The following is a 16,900-nucleotide window of genomic DNA, read 5'->3' on the forward strand; positions in this document are numbered from 1 at the left end:
CCATCGGATCCAAGCGGATCCAGAGCTCCGGGCCGGAGGTTCACCATGGGAGCGAAGCGAGCAGCCAGATCTATGGCCATATGTCTACGCCTGACGCTCCTGCTGCGTGACGAGATTTTCCACTGTGCATGTGTTCCAGATCCGTAACGCAACCAGTATAAAATGTTCCTAAGCACCAGCAGTGGCGAGTCAGAGTGTTTTCAGAAAGTTGCTTTTCCCAGTTTCCATGGAGACGGAGTCGAAACGTTGTGTTTTCAGTGGCTCCAGGCACCGTTGTCGTGTAACCGGAGAAACGACGAGTTTCAAGTTTCTGTTTTCGCTGTTGATGTAGAAATGGGGCCGAAGTCAAAACAAGTAACGTTGAACCAGAATTAAAAATACTGCCTTTTCGCTCTGTTTCTTGGAATTTTATGAAAACAGAAACAATTGTAGAAATGATCCACATTCAGGTTTGGAACCACGGATCTCATCCGGTTTATTGCTAAACGTATTGCTCATCACTTCTCCACACGTCTCATTTAACACACACAGATCAGCAGCTGAGGAACTTTTATCTATTCCTTTTTATTTACTTTGCATCCATATAAAACATCTATTCCCCCAAAAGTCTGATTTGTATTTCAACTGAAACAATTTAACAACGTCTATATATTTGGTGACTGTAATGACCCCCCCCCCCCCCCCAGCATTTATCAATAAAGAGTTCAGAGGAGAGAGGGGCGGATGGACGGACACGACGACAGCTCTGATCTTCAAAACTTCTAAAAACATCGGTTTATCTACATGAACATGTTTTCAGCCTGTTCAGGTTTTACCTGATGAGTGTTTTTATGTTGATGTTTTATTCTTATTCAAAGGTTTATTTCCATGACAACTTTTTCAGGTGAAAATGGAAAACGACGACGGTGCCCAGAGTCACTGAAAACTCAACTTTTTGACAACGTCTCAAATTCTGTCTCCCTGGAAACGGAGGAAACACAACATTTATGAAACGTTGCTACAGTGACTCCACAAAGTAAACATTTGTTGTGCACATGCTCTGTATCCATGTATTGTTCTCTGTGCTAGTGTGTGTGTGTGTGTGTGTGTGTGTGTGTGTGTGTGTGTGTGTGTGTGTGTGTGTGTGTGTGTGGTTTCATTACAAAAGTTAGCAAGAGCACTCACTGGTGGCTCAACATGGAAACTCATTTTCAGCAGGACGCGTTTTTACTTGAGCCGTTGTGTAAAGTGAGCCTGCAGGATGGACAGACCGTCTCGTCATTTCATGTCAGTCTTGATGAGAACAATTTAAAGGAAAAGACGACCTGAGCTAACCGGATCAATGCTACCTCGGCTAAAAGTTCCCAGGATGCTGTTCTCCGCAGGTCAAACTGTGTTTTTTCAGCAGTGAATCGCAGCCACAGGTCTGCGAGGGTCAGCGGCTTCATTCATCTTGAAAACAAATATCACCCCATGTCCTGCATGGCAGACTGTAAAACAGCGTCTCCACCTGATCAGACGTGTTCGTCCAGGCGCTTTTCTGCCGCTTTTTACTTGCAGCTGAAGACGCGGTGCCGCGAGTGTGTGGGAGGAGCGGCAGCCGACTCCTGACGAAGGTCACGCAGACTAAAAACCTTTCATTAAATGTGGTCTATTAGGAAGCAAGCGCGTGTGGGTGTTTGTTCTCTTGGATCATTTCATAAATTAACTGAAGGAATCACGTGTTTCTGCTGCATAAAGATCCCCGGTTAACTCCTCAGTTTCCCCCGGTTGGCAGCGCCTGATGCTGAAAAGAGGTTTTTTTATATCAGGTCACTTTGATGAAGCTCAGAACGAGATGGGAACCATGCTGTCGTGTGTGTGTGTGTGTGTGTGTGTGTGTGTGTGTGTGTGTGTGTGTGTGTGCTCACCCAGACACTGGAAGTGGTCTGCAGGCGTGGTGAGCAGCAGCTTGCCCTCCATGCCGCGGGGGCCGGCGCAGCGGGCGATGCCGGGCTCCTTGTAGCCGCTCTTCACCCAGTCGGAGAGCCAGAGCAGGCGGCAGTCGCAGTACAGCGGGTTGGCGCCGATGGCCCTGGGGGGTCAAACACACTCACTTCACTCACTCGGCTGCTGCCGGCGTCGATTCAACCGCCGCTGCTTCTTATGGAGACTGGGTAAGAATGTAGTGATGTGAGCTGGAATTCTTAATTGGCTCCAAAAAGTGTCTGAAAGTTGGAAATGGAGGCGTTTTTCCTGAAAAAGCTTCCATCAGAATGTAACCGACTTTCATTTTCAAGTGGGTCCTTTGCTTCATGTTAGATAGGAAGCAAAAGTGCAACTAAAGGGAAGAAAAGTGGAATTTATACAACATTAAAGTACAATTAGTTGATCAAAGGCCTTTCAATCCACTGACAGCTGTAATTATTTCAGAACTGGAACCCACAGAGCAGAAATTAAAAACTCAAAAATGCAGGAGAAAGTCAAGACGGAGGAAAGTTGTTCACGTCACCCACTGTTTGCATTATGGCATTATTCAACATTACCGCATGCCGCTTCATGAATTAAGAGCCTTTTATTTTCTTGTGTTGTGTCTTTTGTGAAGTTTGTATAATTTTAGTCTGTGGACCAAAACTTAACTGCAACCTGATTATTAAAAGGTTCATTCTTAACAGCAGAGAGAAAAGAATAAAGGAAGGGAAAAGAAATAAAAAAAAAAGACTTGCACTATCTCTAAAATCCACACGGTGGAGCTGTCAGTCCTCACAGTCAGACACACACTCATGGAGAGAGGTGTGTGTTCATCTGCACAAAGTGAAGCCGAGGATGAGGAGGAGGAAGTCACCCGGCAGGTTAACCCTCTCACTGCTGGAGAAACCTTTACACAACTGCATTTCTGCAGATTGTAACGCATTTCATTCATCAGGGGTCCAGAAAACAATGAGTGTATTCATCCAGCGACCAGCCTGCTTCACAAATATCAGCCTGAAACTGTGAAGACGGCCTGAAGTGGGCTGAATCCACCAAAACTGCTCCGAGGAGTGAGAAGAGAATCAACCAGAAAACAGAACACCTCACAACATCAGGCAGATTGTCTTAACGTTATTTCATCTGTGAAAGGTGCTTTTAATAAAGTTATTATTCAATATAATTATTAAAACATTCAGGGTGAACCCCATAAGGGCTCAAAAAGTCAAGATTGATTTTCAAGGGGTTGAAAACAAACAGAAAAGGATATGATTGATGACATTTGCACACCTAAATTAGTATTTTCACGAATTAACCATCAGTTAAACATGTATGTATCTATTCATATTTAAATATGAATACATTTAAAATCTGTTGTCAAAACAAGTGAAGTGAAATTAGCCAGTGTGTTTGGACTTGTGTGAATCAGAATTTAAATAACACAGCTCAAAATAATCAACATTTTCAATGGTATTTTGTAGACATGAAACAGCATAACTGAGGTGGCTGGAGGAAAAATGGCTTTTTAGGACTTAAAATCATTGTTTTATAAAATATTTAGCTAAATTCTGTATTTTTTTTTCTTTTTTTCCTGAATCCTGAACCATCACGAAGAAGGAGAGGACAGAGTTCAGTCAGGACAGAGAAGTGCATCTGGTAGCTTAAAGCTGCTGTAGGCAGGATTTTGCTAGTCAATGCTAATTTTTCTGTGTTTTCTTTGGATTAAATGTTAGAGTATCCATTGATAATCCTTTAGGAGTGTAGCATAACTGCACTACCGCGAGGGCGCAGCGTTTCCATCTGTCTCTGTTCTGAGCTGAAAAGGAATCTCGACAGCTCCAGGTATCTTTGACCAATCAGAAGAGCCCCTGAGGCTCTAACTGTGATTGGTCGAGGGGCGTTTGTTGTACGTTCTTGTGGGAGGGGCTTAACTTGCGTAAGGGCGTGATGTGAGAGAAAACAGGACAGGATTGGCTGTGCTGGGTTTCAAATTGCCATCTTAGATGGGTCAAATCGCCATCTTGCTTAGGTAACCCTAAGCAAGATGGCGAAGATGCCGAATCCTGCCTACAGCACCTTCAAGAGAAAACGCTGAGGCATTACTTGGCCTCAGCGTGGAGAAAAACACACACATGCATCACAGAAGCCAATTCCAGCTCCGGGACAACTTCATCGAGAAGATTATAGAGAGCAGATCACTGCGGAGCCAGAAGGGTTTTATATCACCCTGAAAATACAAAAAATAATACTACAGACACCTCCACTGGAGTGTCTGCACCACCTTCTACACACACACACACACACACACACACACACACACACACACACACACACACACACACACCTCTGATCAATAAAGCCACGGGAAGCCATGGATCTCTCCAGCTAATTCAATCCGCCGTGCAGCCACTCTACTTGAAACCACTCATTCCCCAAGAACTGGACTTTATCTGAGTGGAGCCATAAACGCAGGGGATGAACATGCATCACACACACACACACATACACACACACACACACACACACACACACACAGTTGTACAGCATTACTTTTGCGGCCCATTAATGGCATCATACACTCCCCGGGCCCGAAAATTACCCATCACTACTAAGTGCTTCGTCCAAACTCCAACTGCATTTCACCGTCAGCCGTAAAACCTCCTGCTGACCCTTTAAAACACACACCGTGCTGAGAAGACCACCAATCTGGACCCCAAAAAGCAGCCTCGGGTCAACAAGTGGTCCCAGGTTTCAGCTCCTCAAATCAACAAATCCTCCAACTAAAACGACCACAGTGGCGGTTCATTCATGCCCCAAATTACGACCATGGGGTACGTTTTAAAATCAAGCACCCCCTAGTGGCCATAATAATGTCACTGACATCATGGACGTTATTTTTATTTTATTTTTTTTTTTTGAGTGGAGCCATTTGGACTTAATTTAACATTTAGCTGCAAATATTCTCTGCATTGAACGACGTCAGTTTGATACAGATTCTGAAACAGATCAGAAGTCAAAACATGAACGACAAAAACAAAACAAAAAACATAAATCTACAGAATGGAGAAATTTCTGTTGTAATTTACACAGTGCTTCTCTTGAGTCAAATATAGTCTTTATCTTCAAAGTTTCCACTGGGTTTATGGATGTGATCTGCAGTAGGAAGGAAAAAGTTCCTACGTGCCTCCTGAGCAGCGGCGCCGCTGCATCCTTAGCAACCAGTCGCGGTCGTGTGATTATGGTGACTGACAGGTTAGAGGTGGAGAATGTGCCTGAAGCTTCACGCTTGCTGTTCAGTTTGAACCGACTAGCTTAGCTACAAGCAAGCAGAGGTTGTTTGCTCATGTGACCAGGTTGCAAGGCATAATGGGAACAGTAGTCAAAACAACATGGGTGGTCCCATATGCACAATAACCCGGCGTGTGCGTCTCATACGCCCATCTGTTCGGCAGTTGTATGTACCAGATCGTCCGGGCTTCCACATCTGCCTGGGGCCCTGCGCCAAAATCATCTTATACGAGGGTGTACCCAAAAAAAACCGGAATTTGATTATAACTTTTTATTTATGACATTTCAAAATAAAACACCACCGTCGCCTTCAAAATAATACCCATCTGCATTAATGCAGCGCTCCAGCCGTGTCTCCCACTTCACCAATGCGTCGTCAGACCCGCGCGTGAAAGTGCCATTTTTTGCCGGCTGCGATTTTTCTGTCACCTCCTCCACATCTGCAAACCGCTGTCCCTTCAGCTCTTTCTTCAACTTGGGGAACAAGAAAAAGTCACTCGAGGCTACATCTGGCGAATAAGGCGGATGGGAGAGGAGATTCGTCTTATTCTTCGCCAGAAACTGCGTGACGCGCAGCGCCGTGTCCACTGGCGCTCTGTGGTGGTGGATCAACCGGGCTCCACTCCGCCACTCCGCGGGCCGCTTCCTCCTCACATCCTCACGGAGCGTCTGAGGACTTCCTGTAGTAGTCCTGATTTACAGTCTGACCTGGAGGGACAGACTCACTGTGGACGAGACCCTGGACAGCCAAGAAGCAGCTCAGCATTGTTTTCACGGCTGAGCGGACCTGACGCGCCGACATCTGGCCCTTTTTAAACCACCCGGACCACTCATGGACCTGAGTCTTCCCCAGAGCATCATCCTTGTCGGCTTGCTGCAACAAGGTGAGTGTTTCTGCTGCTGTTTTTTCCCAGCAAAAAGCAGAATTTAATGTTTACGCGCTGCTCTGGCTTTCCAGTCAATGTCGCCATTTTGGAAAAAATCGCAGACCGCCTCTGCACTCTGTTGCTATAAATAGCTCCTGACAGGCGTCAGTGTAACTCTCGGAGCTCAAATTTCTCACAGATGTGCATGAGGCTTACCTGCAGCACATCTGACGGCCCGAAGTCGGAACTCATTATTATTATTGTTTTCTGACCAAATTCCGTTTTTTTTTGGGTACCCCCTCGTAGACTGTCAATGGACAAAAACCGACTGATTCTGAGAGCGGGACTGTCGGTATCGCGAGAACACAAGATACCCGCTCTGCTCCACTTTAAATAAATAAGTAAATGAATAAATAAATAACAACCTTCCATCAGTGACATTATTTACATGACCACTAGGGGGCGCTTGATTTTAAAACGTACCCCATGGTTGTAATTTGAGACATGAATTAACGACCACTGTGTGGGGAGGACAGTCTCCTCAAATACAGAAATACCAGACACACACTCTGAGTCACTGAGTTCTCATCTCAAAGTATGCCTTTACATGCATGTGGAGCGGTTCACGACATGAAATACAGTTTTATTCATAAAGCACCAAGTAGAACACCAGGACTGTAGAGATCCTGGAGGGACGGCAGGGACATGAGCTCTACAAGCATATCGCTGCACTTACAGGTGAGACAGGGAGGCCACGTCGCTGAAGATGCCCTGCTGCAGCTCGGAGATGTCGTTACCATGGAGAGAGCTGGAAGACACACACATACACACACACACACACACACACACACACACACACACACACACACACACACACACAGATACAGCAGGTCAGTAATGGCCTTCTTCAGCTCTACATTATTTCAAGTAAATAAAGATAACAGGAGAACAGTGTCACAGTTTGGCCTGGAACAGTTGTGTTTCAGTGTGTGTGTGTGTGTGTGTGTGTGTGTGTGTGTGTGTGTGTGTGTGTGTGTGTGTGTGTGTGTGTGCGTTCTTGTATTTCTATCCTTGTCGGGGCCAAATGTCCCCACAAGGATAGCAAAACGTGGAACGACGTGCCTTGTGGGGACCTTTTTCTGGTCCTAAGTAGGAGAAACAGTGTTTTCTTGACCATGTTGTTGTTACTGAAAAAAGTAAAAGTGCAAAAACATTTCTTTAGGGTTAGGCTTTGTTGTGGTGTGGGTTAGGGTTAGGGTAAGGGTCAGGGTTAGGGGCTAGGCATGAATGGGAGTCAATTGACGGTCCCCACAAGGATAGAAATACAAGACTGAGCGTGTGTGTGTGTGTGTGTGTGTGTGTGTGTGTGTGTGTGTGTGTGTGTGTGTGTGTGTGTGTGTGCAGCAGCGTGTGGACTCACAGCAGTCTGAGCGAGCGCAGGCCGCCCAGAGCCAGAGGAGGGATGCAGCGGAGAGAGTTATAACTGAGAATCCTGCAACACAGTGACAGTGAGAATCCGGTTTAATTCCTCCCCAAACCCACAGAAGAATAAATAATAATAACGTCTAACCCTTTAAAAAAACAAAAAACTTCTATTCACAGGTGAAATTATTTAAAATAGCTAAACAAGTTCAAATTACAAAATAGTTAAATATCTCAAACTGATTCAAAGAGCTATTAACACCTTTCATCAGAAAAATTAAAACAGCTACAAAATCACTGAGAAGGAATAATCAGATAAACTAAATCAACCTTACAGTTAGTTTAAAATAGATAAAGAAGGTAAAACATCTGAATATGTTCACTGGATAAAAACAGCTTTAATACGGTAAAATAGTTAGAACATATAATTACGCCACAATGTCACTGATTATTGTTTTTAAGTACTCTCACACATTATGCAATAATATGCAGTATTTATTAATAAACAGCTGCAGCAAAGGTTTTATCTCATTAAAGAGAGTTGTTGTAAATAAAAAAACTTTCTCTTTCCCACAGATTTTTCTTTCTTGTAAAATCACATTTAATTGTTTTTTTTAATGACTCTAAAAACTCACAAACGGAAAAAAAATATTTCAGTTTCCAGGAGTGTGTGTGTCCTGTAGAGTTTAGAGTAGAGTGCGTGGCGCTGATGGAGATGAGGCGGTGAGTGATGGACGGCTGGATGAACCCTGGTCTCTCTCTTTACCCTGCAGCGCGACGCTGACCTGCAGCATTAACCTCATTACTGCTTCCCACATCTCTCCTGCTGCCTTCTTCCACCACACTTTCAACCTCTCTCCTTCGCTTCGCCACCATCTGACTAAAAACAAGGCTTTCTATACTAAATAATGTAATTTCAGTTAAATATATCAGTAGATGAGTAAACAGTGATTTACAGACGAACAGCTTCTAAAACGTCTGACTGTCCGAACTTCACAAATACAACGTAAAAACACAGTTATTGGAATGACAGCAGAACCATACAGGAGTTTAACAGCTGTGTTTTCTTCACTGAAACGTGTCCAGAGGCTTCAGGTGAATTTGCACTATGTCTGTTTCCACAAACCCTGCAGAGATTCAGTCGCTACAATCTCAACAAATTGTGCTCAACTCATTACATTATGGACAAAATATTATTGTTATAATGCATAAAATATCACTTCGATATTGATAAATTATCACATGAGTGGCTTTATTACATTGAAAAAGGTCATATTGTTGTATTATTGGCTTTAATATGTTAAAAAATGCCAACATTATTACATTGTTTGCTTTAATAGATTGAAAAATGGTGAATATGAAGCTTTTCTTCAGTCAGTTTAATTCTGTAAGACCGTCTTACACCTTTACCACGTCAGGGCTCAGGCCTCAACAGTGACTTCCTGTCACGACAGATTTCAGAATAAAAGCTGCATCCCGCCATGAGGATCGTACCAAAGCAGGAAAACGACGACAAATGTGAGATAACTGAACATGAGAGTTTTGAAATCAACTGAAGTGCTGAGAAGGGTGGAATCTGAGGGACGAATGTTGGGTGTGTGAACGTGGCGAGGCGGGTGAACGTGGCGAGGCGGGTGAACGTGGCGAGGTGTGTGAACGTGGCGAGGCGGGTGAACGTGGCGAGGTGTGTGAACGTGGCGAGGCGGATGAACGTGGCGAGGCGGGTGAACTGGACTCACAGCGTGGTGAGCTGGCTCATGTTGGAGAAGGAGTCATCAGACAGCGAGCTGATTTTGTTGTTGCTCAAGTCTCTGCAGAGAGAAAGGCAGGGTTCAACCAAGACACACACACACACACACACACACACACACACACACACACACACACACACACACACACACACACACACACACACACAGGAGTCACAGCACAGTCTTCAGCTCCCCCTGCTGGACTCATTTATAACTACAACTGTGCTTTCAGACCGAAACTATGAAACTCTCAGGAACTGCTTATTGGTCACACTAACTGATTAAATCCGGAGCTCTGACACATCAGTATCACTGTTTTTCTGTCTGAATTAACCGAGATTCATAATTTCTGCTTCACTTTGATAAATAAACTGTAGGAACAAAACGACTGTTTTTTTATTTTCACGTAGATCAGAAGACCCAAAGAAATATTTCACAGCTAGTTTTATTTTATTAAGACTGTCTTGCCTTTATAATAAAAAACAACATATTTAATCAATGTGGAGAAGCAGCAGAATACGTATTAATGAAGCGTTATGCTTTCCACTTCTGTTAATTATTAAGAAAATATGAACAGAATTGCTGTGTAACATCTTCCTCCTGTTGGATATTTCAGAATAAAGTAAAAACCTTGTAGCATAATTATTCCTCACTCCTCAATGAGTCATTTTGAGGGCAGACTGTGTTTCAGCCTCCAGGTGTGAGTGTTTCTTACACGAGCTGCAGGTACTTGAAGGAGGCCAGCTCCTTGGGAACGCTGATGAACTGGTTCCCGTCCAGATACCTGCAGAGGAAACAACAGGAGCGTGAAGCAGCGCTCCAGCGCTCAGGAGACGCAGGCGCAGCGCGAGAAGGAACACGCCAATGACCGGGAGTCATTAGACTGCTCCCGCTGAATCGATCTCATGAATTAATGCGGCAGACTGATGATAATTCTGATGAAGTGAGAGCATTTATAAATCCATTTGTCAAAGAAAACAAAGCAGCTTGATCATTTGCAGCAGAAACACATTAATATCGGCTTCCATCCATCGTCTGTTCCCACTTCCTCCAGACTGGAGCTGATTACAGCGACTCCAGGAAGCACTGGCACCAAACCCCGACCCGACGGAACCACATCTGACCCCCTAAACACTCATGAGGGGTCTCCACACGGCCTGGAGTTGATCCGTCTCAGCCTGTCTTGGGGATGAGGTGTTGGCGGTCTATGGCACTCACAGTTCGGTCACGTTTCGGGGGAGGCCTCTGGGCAGGGCCTGCAGGTGCTTGTTGCTGCAGCGGACCACCGTGTCCATACAGGTGCACTGAGCAGGACACTGAGGCCCCGGGGCACAGCTGCTGTCCTCCAGAACCGAACCTGAACACGGACGGGACGGGGCGGGGCGGGGCGGGATGGGACGGGAAACAGGACACGACATGGCCGGACCGGAGGGGCGGGACAAGACAAGACATGACAAGACATGACGGGACGGGGCGGGACGGGACGGGACAGGAAAAGGCAGGATCCAAGGGGCAGGACAAGACAAGACAAGACAAGACAAGACAAGACAGGACCGGATGGGTGGGGCGGGCAGGACAGGAGAGGGAATGCTTAGTCTCAGACAGTCCTTCATCCTTCACGGTGCTTCCTACCGTCCTCGCAGCGGAAGTCGGGCACGGCGACGTCCTGCAGGGGGATCTCTCTCAGGAAGGCCGGGCCCTGGCAGCGGGGATTCCCCGTCACGATGCGCCGGCTCCGGAGCCAGGCCCCGAACCAGGACAGGCGGCAGTCACAGTTAAAAGGGTTGGCCAAGAGGTTTCTGCACAGAGACGAGACGTCCAAACACTGATCAGAGGCTGAGACGCACCGAGTCAGAATAAAACACAAAGTCCTTTCATTATTGAACAGAAGCACAACATTTATTAATGTTTATTGAGTACAGAAGTGTTCTGCTTTCTTCTGAAGTTCAGTCGCTTTATGAAGCACGTCTCTGACATGTTCCCAAACAAGGTCTGTTTCCATGGAAACGACCGGAACACTGAAAAAGTTTTGAGGCTACGAGTGGAAACACTAACAGACGATCAAGCTGGACTGTTATTAAGGTGACTATCAACTATGAAACTACAAAGTCTGGACCAGGACTAGGACCAGGACCAGGACTAGGACTAGGACTAGGACTAGGACCAGGACCAGGACCAGGAGAATCTGGACTGGGGTCATAACACTCTAGAGGCCGCCATTGTTGTTTTTGTCCATCCTCTGAGCAGAAGCAGAAGCAGCACTTCAGAAAACTTGCATTGTTCCCTTTAATTTGCATGAAACTGCAGCATTTTCAAAAAGTTCCACCTTGGGATTCATTTTAAAAAAGTTGCATTTGTCGTGTAAATGGACCCCAAAGGGCAACGAAAGTTTTGTGTTTTCACTTGAAACTGTAAACTGGTCCCAGTGTGTCCTGCCAGAGATTAGAGGAGCATTCAGGGTTTTAGTGCTTTAAAAAGTTTCATTTTCAACAAATTATGCCTCATTCAACACGGAGGGAGTGCCCCAAAAATATGGTTCAAAAAACTGGACATGTTGCCGGAGGAAGTTATCAAATACAGGAGAATGTGATGAGAATTATGGGTAATAAGATTCAGATTTGAAAATAAGTTTGGATAAAACTTGTTGGGGATGTGACTGAGCTCTAATTACTGCTCCAGCCGCTGTGAAGCGAGGCTGTGAATCACACTGTGTGTTGTACATTATCAGCATAAACTCCTATCTGGAACACACACACACACACACACACACACACACACACACACACACACACACACACTGATGTGCCATATTCATGCAGGTGCTAAATGCAACGTGTGTGTTATTCTGCATGTGTGATCTTTAGTGTTAATGATCAACTGTAACATGTGGATGAAATGTCGTGTGTGTGTATGTGTGTGTGTGTGTGTGTGTGTGTGTGTGTGTGTGTGTGTGTCACGGACAGCGTGGACAGGTTGGGCAGTGTGTCGAAGGCTCCAGGCAGGATGGTGCTCAGCTGGTTGTCGTAGAGGGAGAGCAGCCGGACGTTGGCGAGTCCGGTGAAGCTGCCGTTATGGATGCAGCTGATCTTGTTGTTCCTCAGCATCCTGTATGCACACACACACACACACACACACACACACACACACACACACACACACACACACACACGAAATACAAAAAATGTAATTTGACTTTGATTTGCACATTCCATACAATTTCAAATGACGTGGAGCAGATTTACAAAACCTAAACAGCTCGTAGTTTGACACCAGCTTCACTATTTGGAGCAAATGAAGCCTGTTCCTTATTCATCTGGTCACATTTCAGTTTAACTTTGAGGGTTACAGACGTGGCTGAGTGAAGCGGCTGGGTGGGACTCACAGCATGCGCAGCCCCTCCATGCCTCTGAACATGCTCCCCCTCACAGACTCCAGGTGATTGGCCGTCAGGTGAAGCTCCACCGCGGACGAGGCGCCCTCGAACGCACCGTCCTCGATCTCACAGATCTTGTTGTTGCTCAAGTTTCTGGACAGTGAAACAGAAATTTCTTATTTCCTGCTATAAAAAACACGGGTCTGTCTTCCCTGACTGGTGGCCTGGGCTCCTGAGGAGGTGGGAGGGGCTACCGCTCATTGTTTTGGGGGCGACCTACATTTTCTTGAGCTGCGACAGACCCTTGAAGGCTCCGGTGGCCTCCAGCACGGAGAGGTCGTTGTTGTTGAGACGCCTGCACAGCGACAAGCCACCAAAACATCATTAGCACATGAATTCTGACAAGCGGTGTGTGTGTGTGTGTGTGTGTGTGTGTGTGTACGCGTGTGTGTGAGTGTGTGTGTGAGGTCTGTGCATCCAGGCACTAGAAAAGCGCTGTAACCCTACAGTCAGACTGCTTGTCACTCACAGCTCCTCGGTGGAGGGCGGCAGGTGTTCGGGGAACTTGGTGAGGCGCAGGTTGGAGCAGTCGACCACATTGGCCTCGCAGCGGCATTTGGCGGGACACACAGGCTTACTGTTGCACTCGTAGCTCAGCCGTCTGTCCTCGGTGCCTGCAGACGGACAGGAGGACGGCAAATTCCTGAAACGCTCAGCACGTGTCTTCAAATGAAGTGTTGTTTTTAATAAGAATGTGAATAATCACCTGGGATGTGGTACTGCTCCTTGGCTGTCATGCAAAACAAAGAAAAGGTTTACATGAAACCAACATCAGTCCATATTTGAAAATGATTCTGCAGCTTTTTCACACTGTACATACTGAACCGTTCAATCTCACATTTCTTTTGTACCAAAACACCCACCATGAGACAGCAGTGATCTTATTGTTCAGCAAAAATGATGGAATTGTGAATATTTGAAAATACATGTGGCTTCCCATGACTTTACAATAGGATGTATAAATAAAGTTCTGTTATGACCAGGAGGGAGAAAGACGACGGATTGCCATGAAAACTAAATATCTTATCTTATATCTTATTACATTCTGCTCCTCACAGCCAGAAATGGAGGCTATTAAAGTAACTTTCCTTCCATAAATAGTTGTAGGAACCATTTTGGCTTGTTGCTCGCAGGTGATTTGGTTTATTAGTACATTTGTTGTTGTTGCAATATTTTGACACTGGGTGGCAGTGATCAGGCTCAGGTAGTTTATTCAGGGGGCAAAGGTCACTGGAAGAGGAAGGCACAGGTACGGGGAGGGTAAACAGTTCTCAACAGACTGGGAACTGATGAAAAGGACAAAAAAACTCTGATGTTCAATTTTTACTTTCATCAAATAAACCAATTACTCATCAACTAAATGCCATTTATCGCTGCCAGTCTGTCACTTCACACACACACACACACACACACACACTGACCGGAGCATCGGAACTTGCTGCTTTTGATCTGCGCGATGCGTTTGTTGGCGAGGCGCCGCGGACTGGCACAGCGCGCCCCGCTGGTCTCGATGGGGTTGGAACGCAGGAAGTCGGCCAGCCACTTCACGTTACAGTCGCACACAAAGGGGTTCTGGGCCAGGTGGCTGAGGACGGACAGAAACGGCGCGAGTCAGACGAGCGAGGGAGGGCGGAGCGGAGCGGGAGCTGAAGGAGCCTCACAGGGTCTGGATGCTGTGCAGGGAGCCGAAGGTCCCTTTGGCCAAACTCTGGATCTTGTTGTCGTACAGCGAGAGCAGAGCCAAGTTCTCCAAGTCTTTGAACACCGTGGCTCGGATGCAGTGGATCTTATTCGCATTCAGCAGCCTGCAAAATGACAAAACTAGGTCAATAATGACCATCCAGGGAATGGCAGGAGGGAGTCGCACCTACGACACTGAGCCTGCTGCTTTAAAGAGCTCCAGGTCTCGTTCAGAGTCCGGATCAGGGAGAAGAATCCTAACGCAGCTTAAAAGAGGTAAAAATCAGTCCAAGTCTGAATGGAAGAATTGACCTCCTTCATTCTTTCTTTGAAGGGTTTTGGAGTCTGAACACAGACGTTTCATCATGTCAGTTTTATCCAGACATTTCTTTTGTTCCTCTGCAGAACCAGAATTACTCAGATTGTTTCAGTGTCTACATCATACAAGGTCATTCTATTTGAGCCTGGACCTCATCAAGTAGTTCAGCTTCCTCAGCCAGACTGCTGTTTCCCTCCTTAACCATGAGGCCAAACTGGAAAGGTTTAGTTTGGTTGATCAAACTGAAACGAGATGTTTTGATGGCGACAGCTAACTGCACTTTCCTGTGACATGCTGCTTAGCCAATTTTTAAAAGAACACCAAAATGAAATGTACTGGCATTCTTACTGAAACGAGAAACTTAAACTTTACTTTAAAACATCTGAATCCAGTTTAGTCTTTATTTTAAAGACTTTAAAATTCCAGATTGACAAATCAGATCTAGTCTGGAGAGTGGTGGACAGATCCAAGGAATCCAGATGTAGTTGAACGACAGCGTCTGTTTTAAAGCATCCAGATGTGGATGCATGGTTCATCCTCTTTGAGAGGATGTTGAAGTATTGAGGAGTTTGAACATGCGGTGCCATATTTAAGGATCTTTATTGTCTACATCAGATCAGATCATGTCCTTGTTTGAACCTGTCCAGGTATTTTGGAAGTTCTGGAGAGTCAGCTGAATCTTTGTTTCCATAATGAAGAAAACTGAAGCTTTTTTCCACAAATTCTGGCCACAATCATGATTACTTGATTTCAGGGCATCTAAGTAGTTCCACACAATGTTTTCAGGATCTAACCAATAGAGCGTTTTATTTTTCTAAACTGAACTGTGAAGTTTTCTTGCTAAACCTGACTAACCATCTGATTTGATCTCTTTGTTTGAAGTCCTAAACTAACCTAGTGGTAAAAGTGATGTAATCTAGCCAGTCGTGTCCTTTGTGACGCCGTTTATATGCTTCTTGATGAACTAAATCAAAATGAATGTAAACCCACCCTTCGCATCACTTCAGTGCTCTAACAGCAACGGACTCCACGTTTCCAGGAGATGTGCTCATGTTAAATCAGGCTTTGAGCGTGGAGTTGAGCCCAAGGACAACAGTCGGCTTATTCTGCCATCAAGCTAAGCTTCGCCCCTCAAATGTTATCCAATTACTTTGATGCTACAGTGGGCAGCCTTTCCCATCATTCACTGGAGAACATTAAAATCACCTTATCTGCTCCGTCTCCCTGTGCTGTCGTTACAGCTCATGATGCATCGGAGCTTCACCCCTCCGCCCGGCCTATCTCTCCCAGGGGAGCATCCCTATTAGCCTGCTATAATCGGGCTGTCCCACAATGCATCCTTTAAAGTGACAGGGTCGGCACAGGAGTGGACTCTGATCTGCACGGATTGAAACTGCAGTGTCAGTATGTTGAAACTCCACATGGGAAATGCACGGGAAGCTCGTCTGGCAGCCATGGAGGAGTTAAAAACAAGAAAAGACCCATCATGGCCGGTCACCAAGATCAGGTTTACATAACCAGCTCCACAAAGAAGAATATTACTGCTTACACGACAACGTTTCCAAGCAAAAACTGCAAACATACTTTCTTCTTCTTCGGAGTTGTGATGGTCTGATTGCAGGACTGAACATACAGTGTTGAAATGCACTGCTGTGATCTGTAAACTGGAAAAACACTACAGCTGTAGTAAACAGCTCTTGTACATGTACGAGTCGATCTGTCGAATCCCAGAGGACGGATAATGCCTGTGCTGAGCGAAAGAGAACTCTTCCCACAAAGAGTAAAATGTACCACACCGTCATCTGCATAAATGGAGACTCACTTCCTAATACAGCGGATAACGAGAGAGAATACGAAACGACAAAAGACAACCTAAACGAAACCGTCCTGCAGTCTGCGTGCACGGACGTGTGGCTGTGCTCATGTGGAAGTCAGCTCAGACTTCTTCTTCACGAGCATGTGGCGGCGGTGTGGCGGTGTGGTGGAGTAGTGGAGTGAACTCACAGCAGCTCCAGAGAGGACAGGCCATCAAACACACCAGCGGGCAGCTCTGTGATCTTGTTCCCATACAGAACCCTGCAGACAAGAACAAACACAGGACAACAAGTAACTGGTTAGCATGTAGGACTGTTGTTTTGATTTGTATTTAATCCATTCATCCATTGTCCATCCAGCCATAAACCATCCATCCCACCATCCATGAATCCATCCATCC

The 16,900-nt window shown here is 45.6% G+C and overlaps 1 protein-coding gene across 1 annotated transcript in view; it reads right to left on the reverse strand.

The window, feature by feature from the left end:
* Window positions 1-16,900, reverse strand: part of slit1b (slit homolog 1b (Drosophila)) — an 81,558-nt gene that overhangs the window by 17,704 nt on the left and 46,954 nt on the right. The window contains exons 12-26 of the mRNA XM_030093918.1: window positions 16,690-16,761; window positions 14,348-14,491; window positions 14,108-14,271; window positions 13,393-13,416; window positions 13,156-13,300; window positions 12,907-12,981; window positions 12,636-12,779; window positions 12,215-12,358; window positions 10,886-11,052; window positions 10,472-10,610; window positions 9,969-10,037; window positions 9,242-9,313; window positions 7,501-7,572; window positions 6,817-6,888; window positions 1,890-2,053 (exon numbers count right to left, since the gene is read on the reverse strand). Coding sequence (XP_029949778.1) covers window positions 1,890-2,053; window positions 6,817-6,888; window positions 7,501-7,572; window positions 9,242-9,313; window positions 9,969-10,037; window positions 10,472-10,610; window positions 10,886-11,052; window positions 12,215-12,358; window positions 12,636-12,779; window positions 12,907-12,981; window positions 13,156-13,300; window positions 13,393-13,416; window positions 14,108-14,271; window positions 14,348-14,491; window positions 16,690-16,761 — 1,667 coding nt within the window. The remainder of the gene's footprint in view (window positions 1-1,889; window positions 2,054-6,816; window positions 6,889-7,500; window positions 7,573-9,241; window positions 9,314-9,968; window positions 10,038-10,471; window positions 10,611-10,885; window positions 11,053-12,214; window positions 12,359-12,635; window positions 12,780-12,906; window positions 12,982-13,155; window positions 13,301-13,392; window positions 13,417-14,107; window positions 14,272-14,347; window positions 14,492-16,689; window positions 16,762-16,900) is intronic.

This window comes from Salarias fasciatus, chromosome 6 (genome assembly GCF_902148845.1).
Source record: "Salarias fasciatus chromosome 6, fSalaFa1.1, whole genome shotgun sequence".
Lineage (NCBI taxonomy): Eukaryota > Metazoa > Chordata > Actinopteri > Blenniiformes > Blenniidae > Salarias > Salarias fasciatus.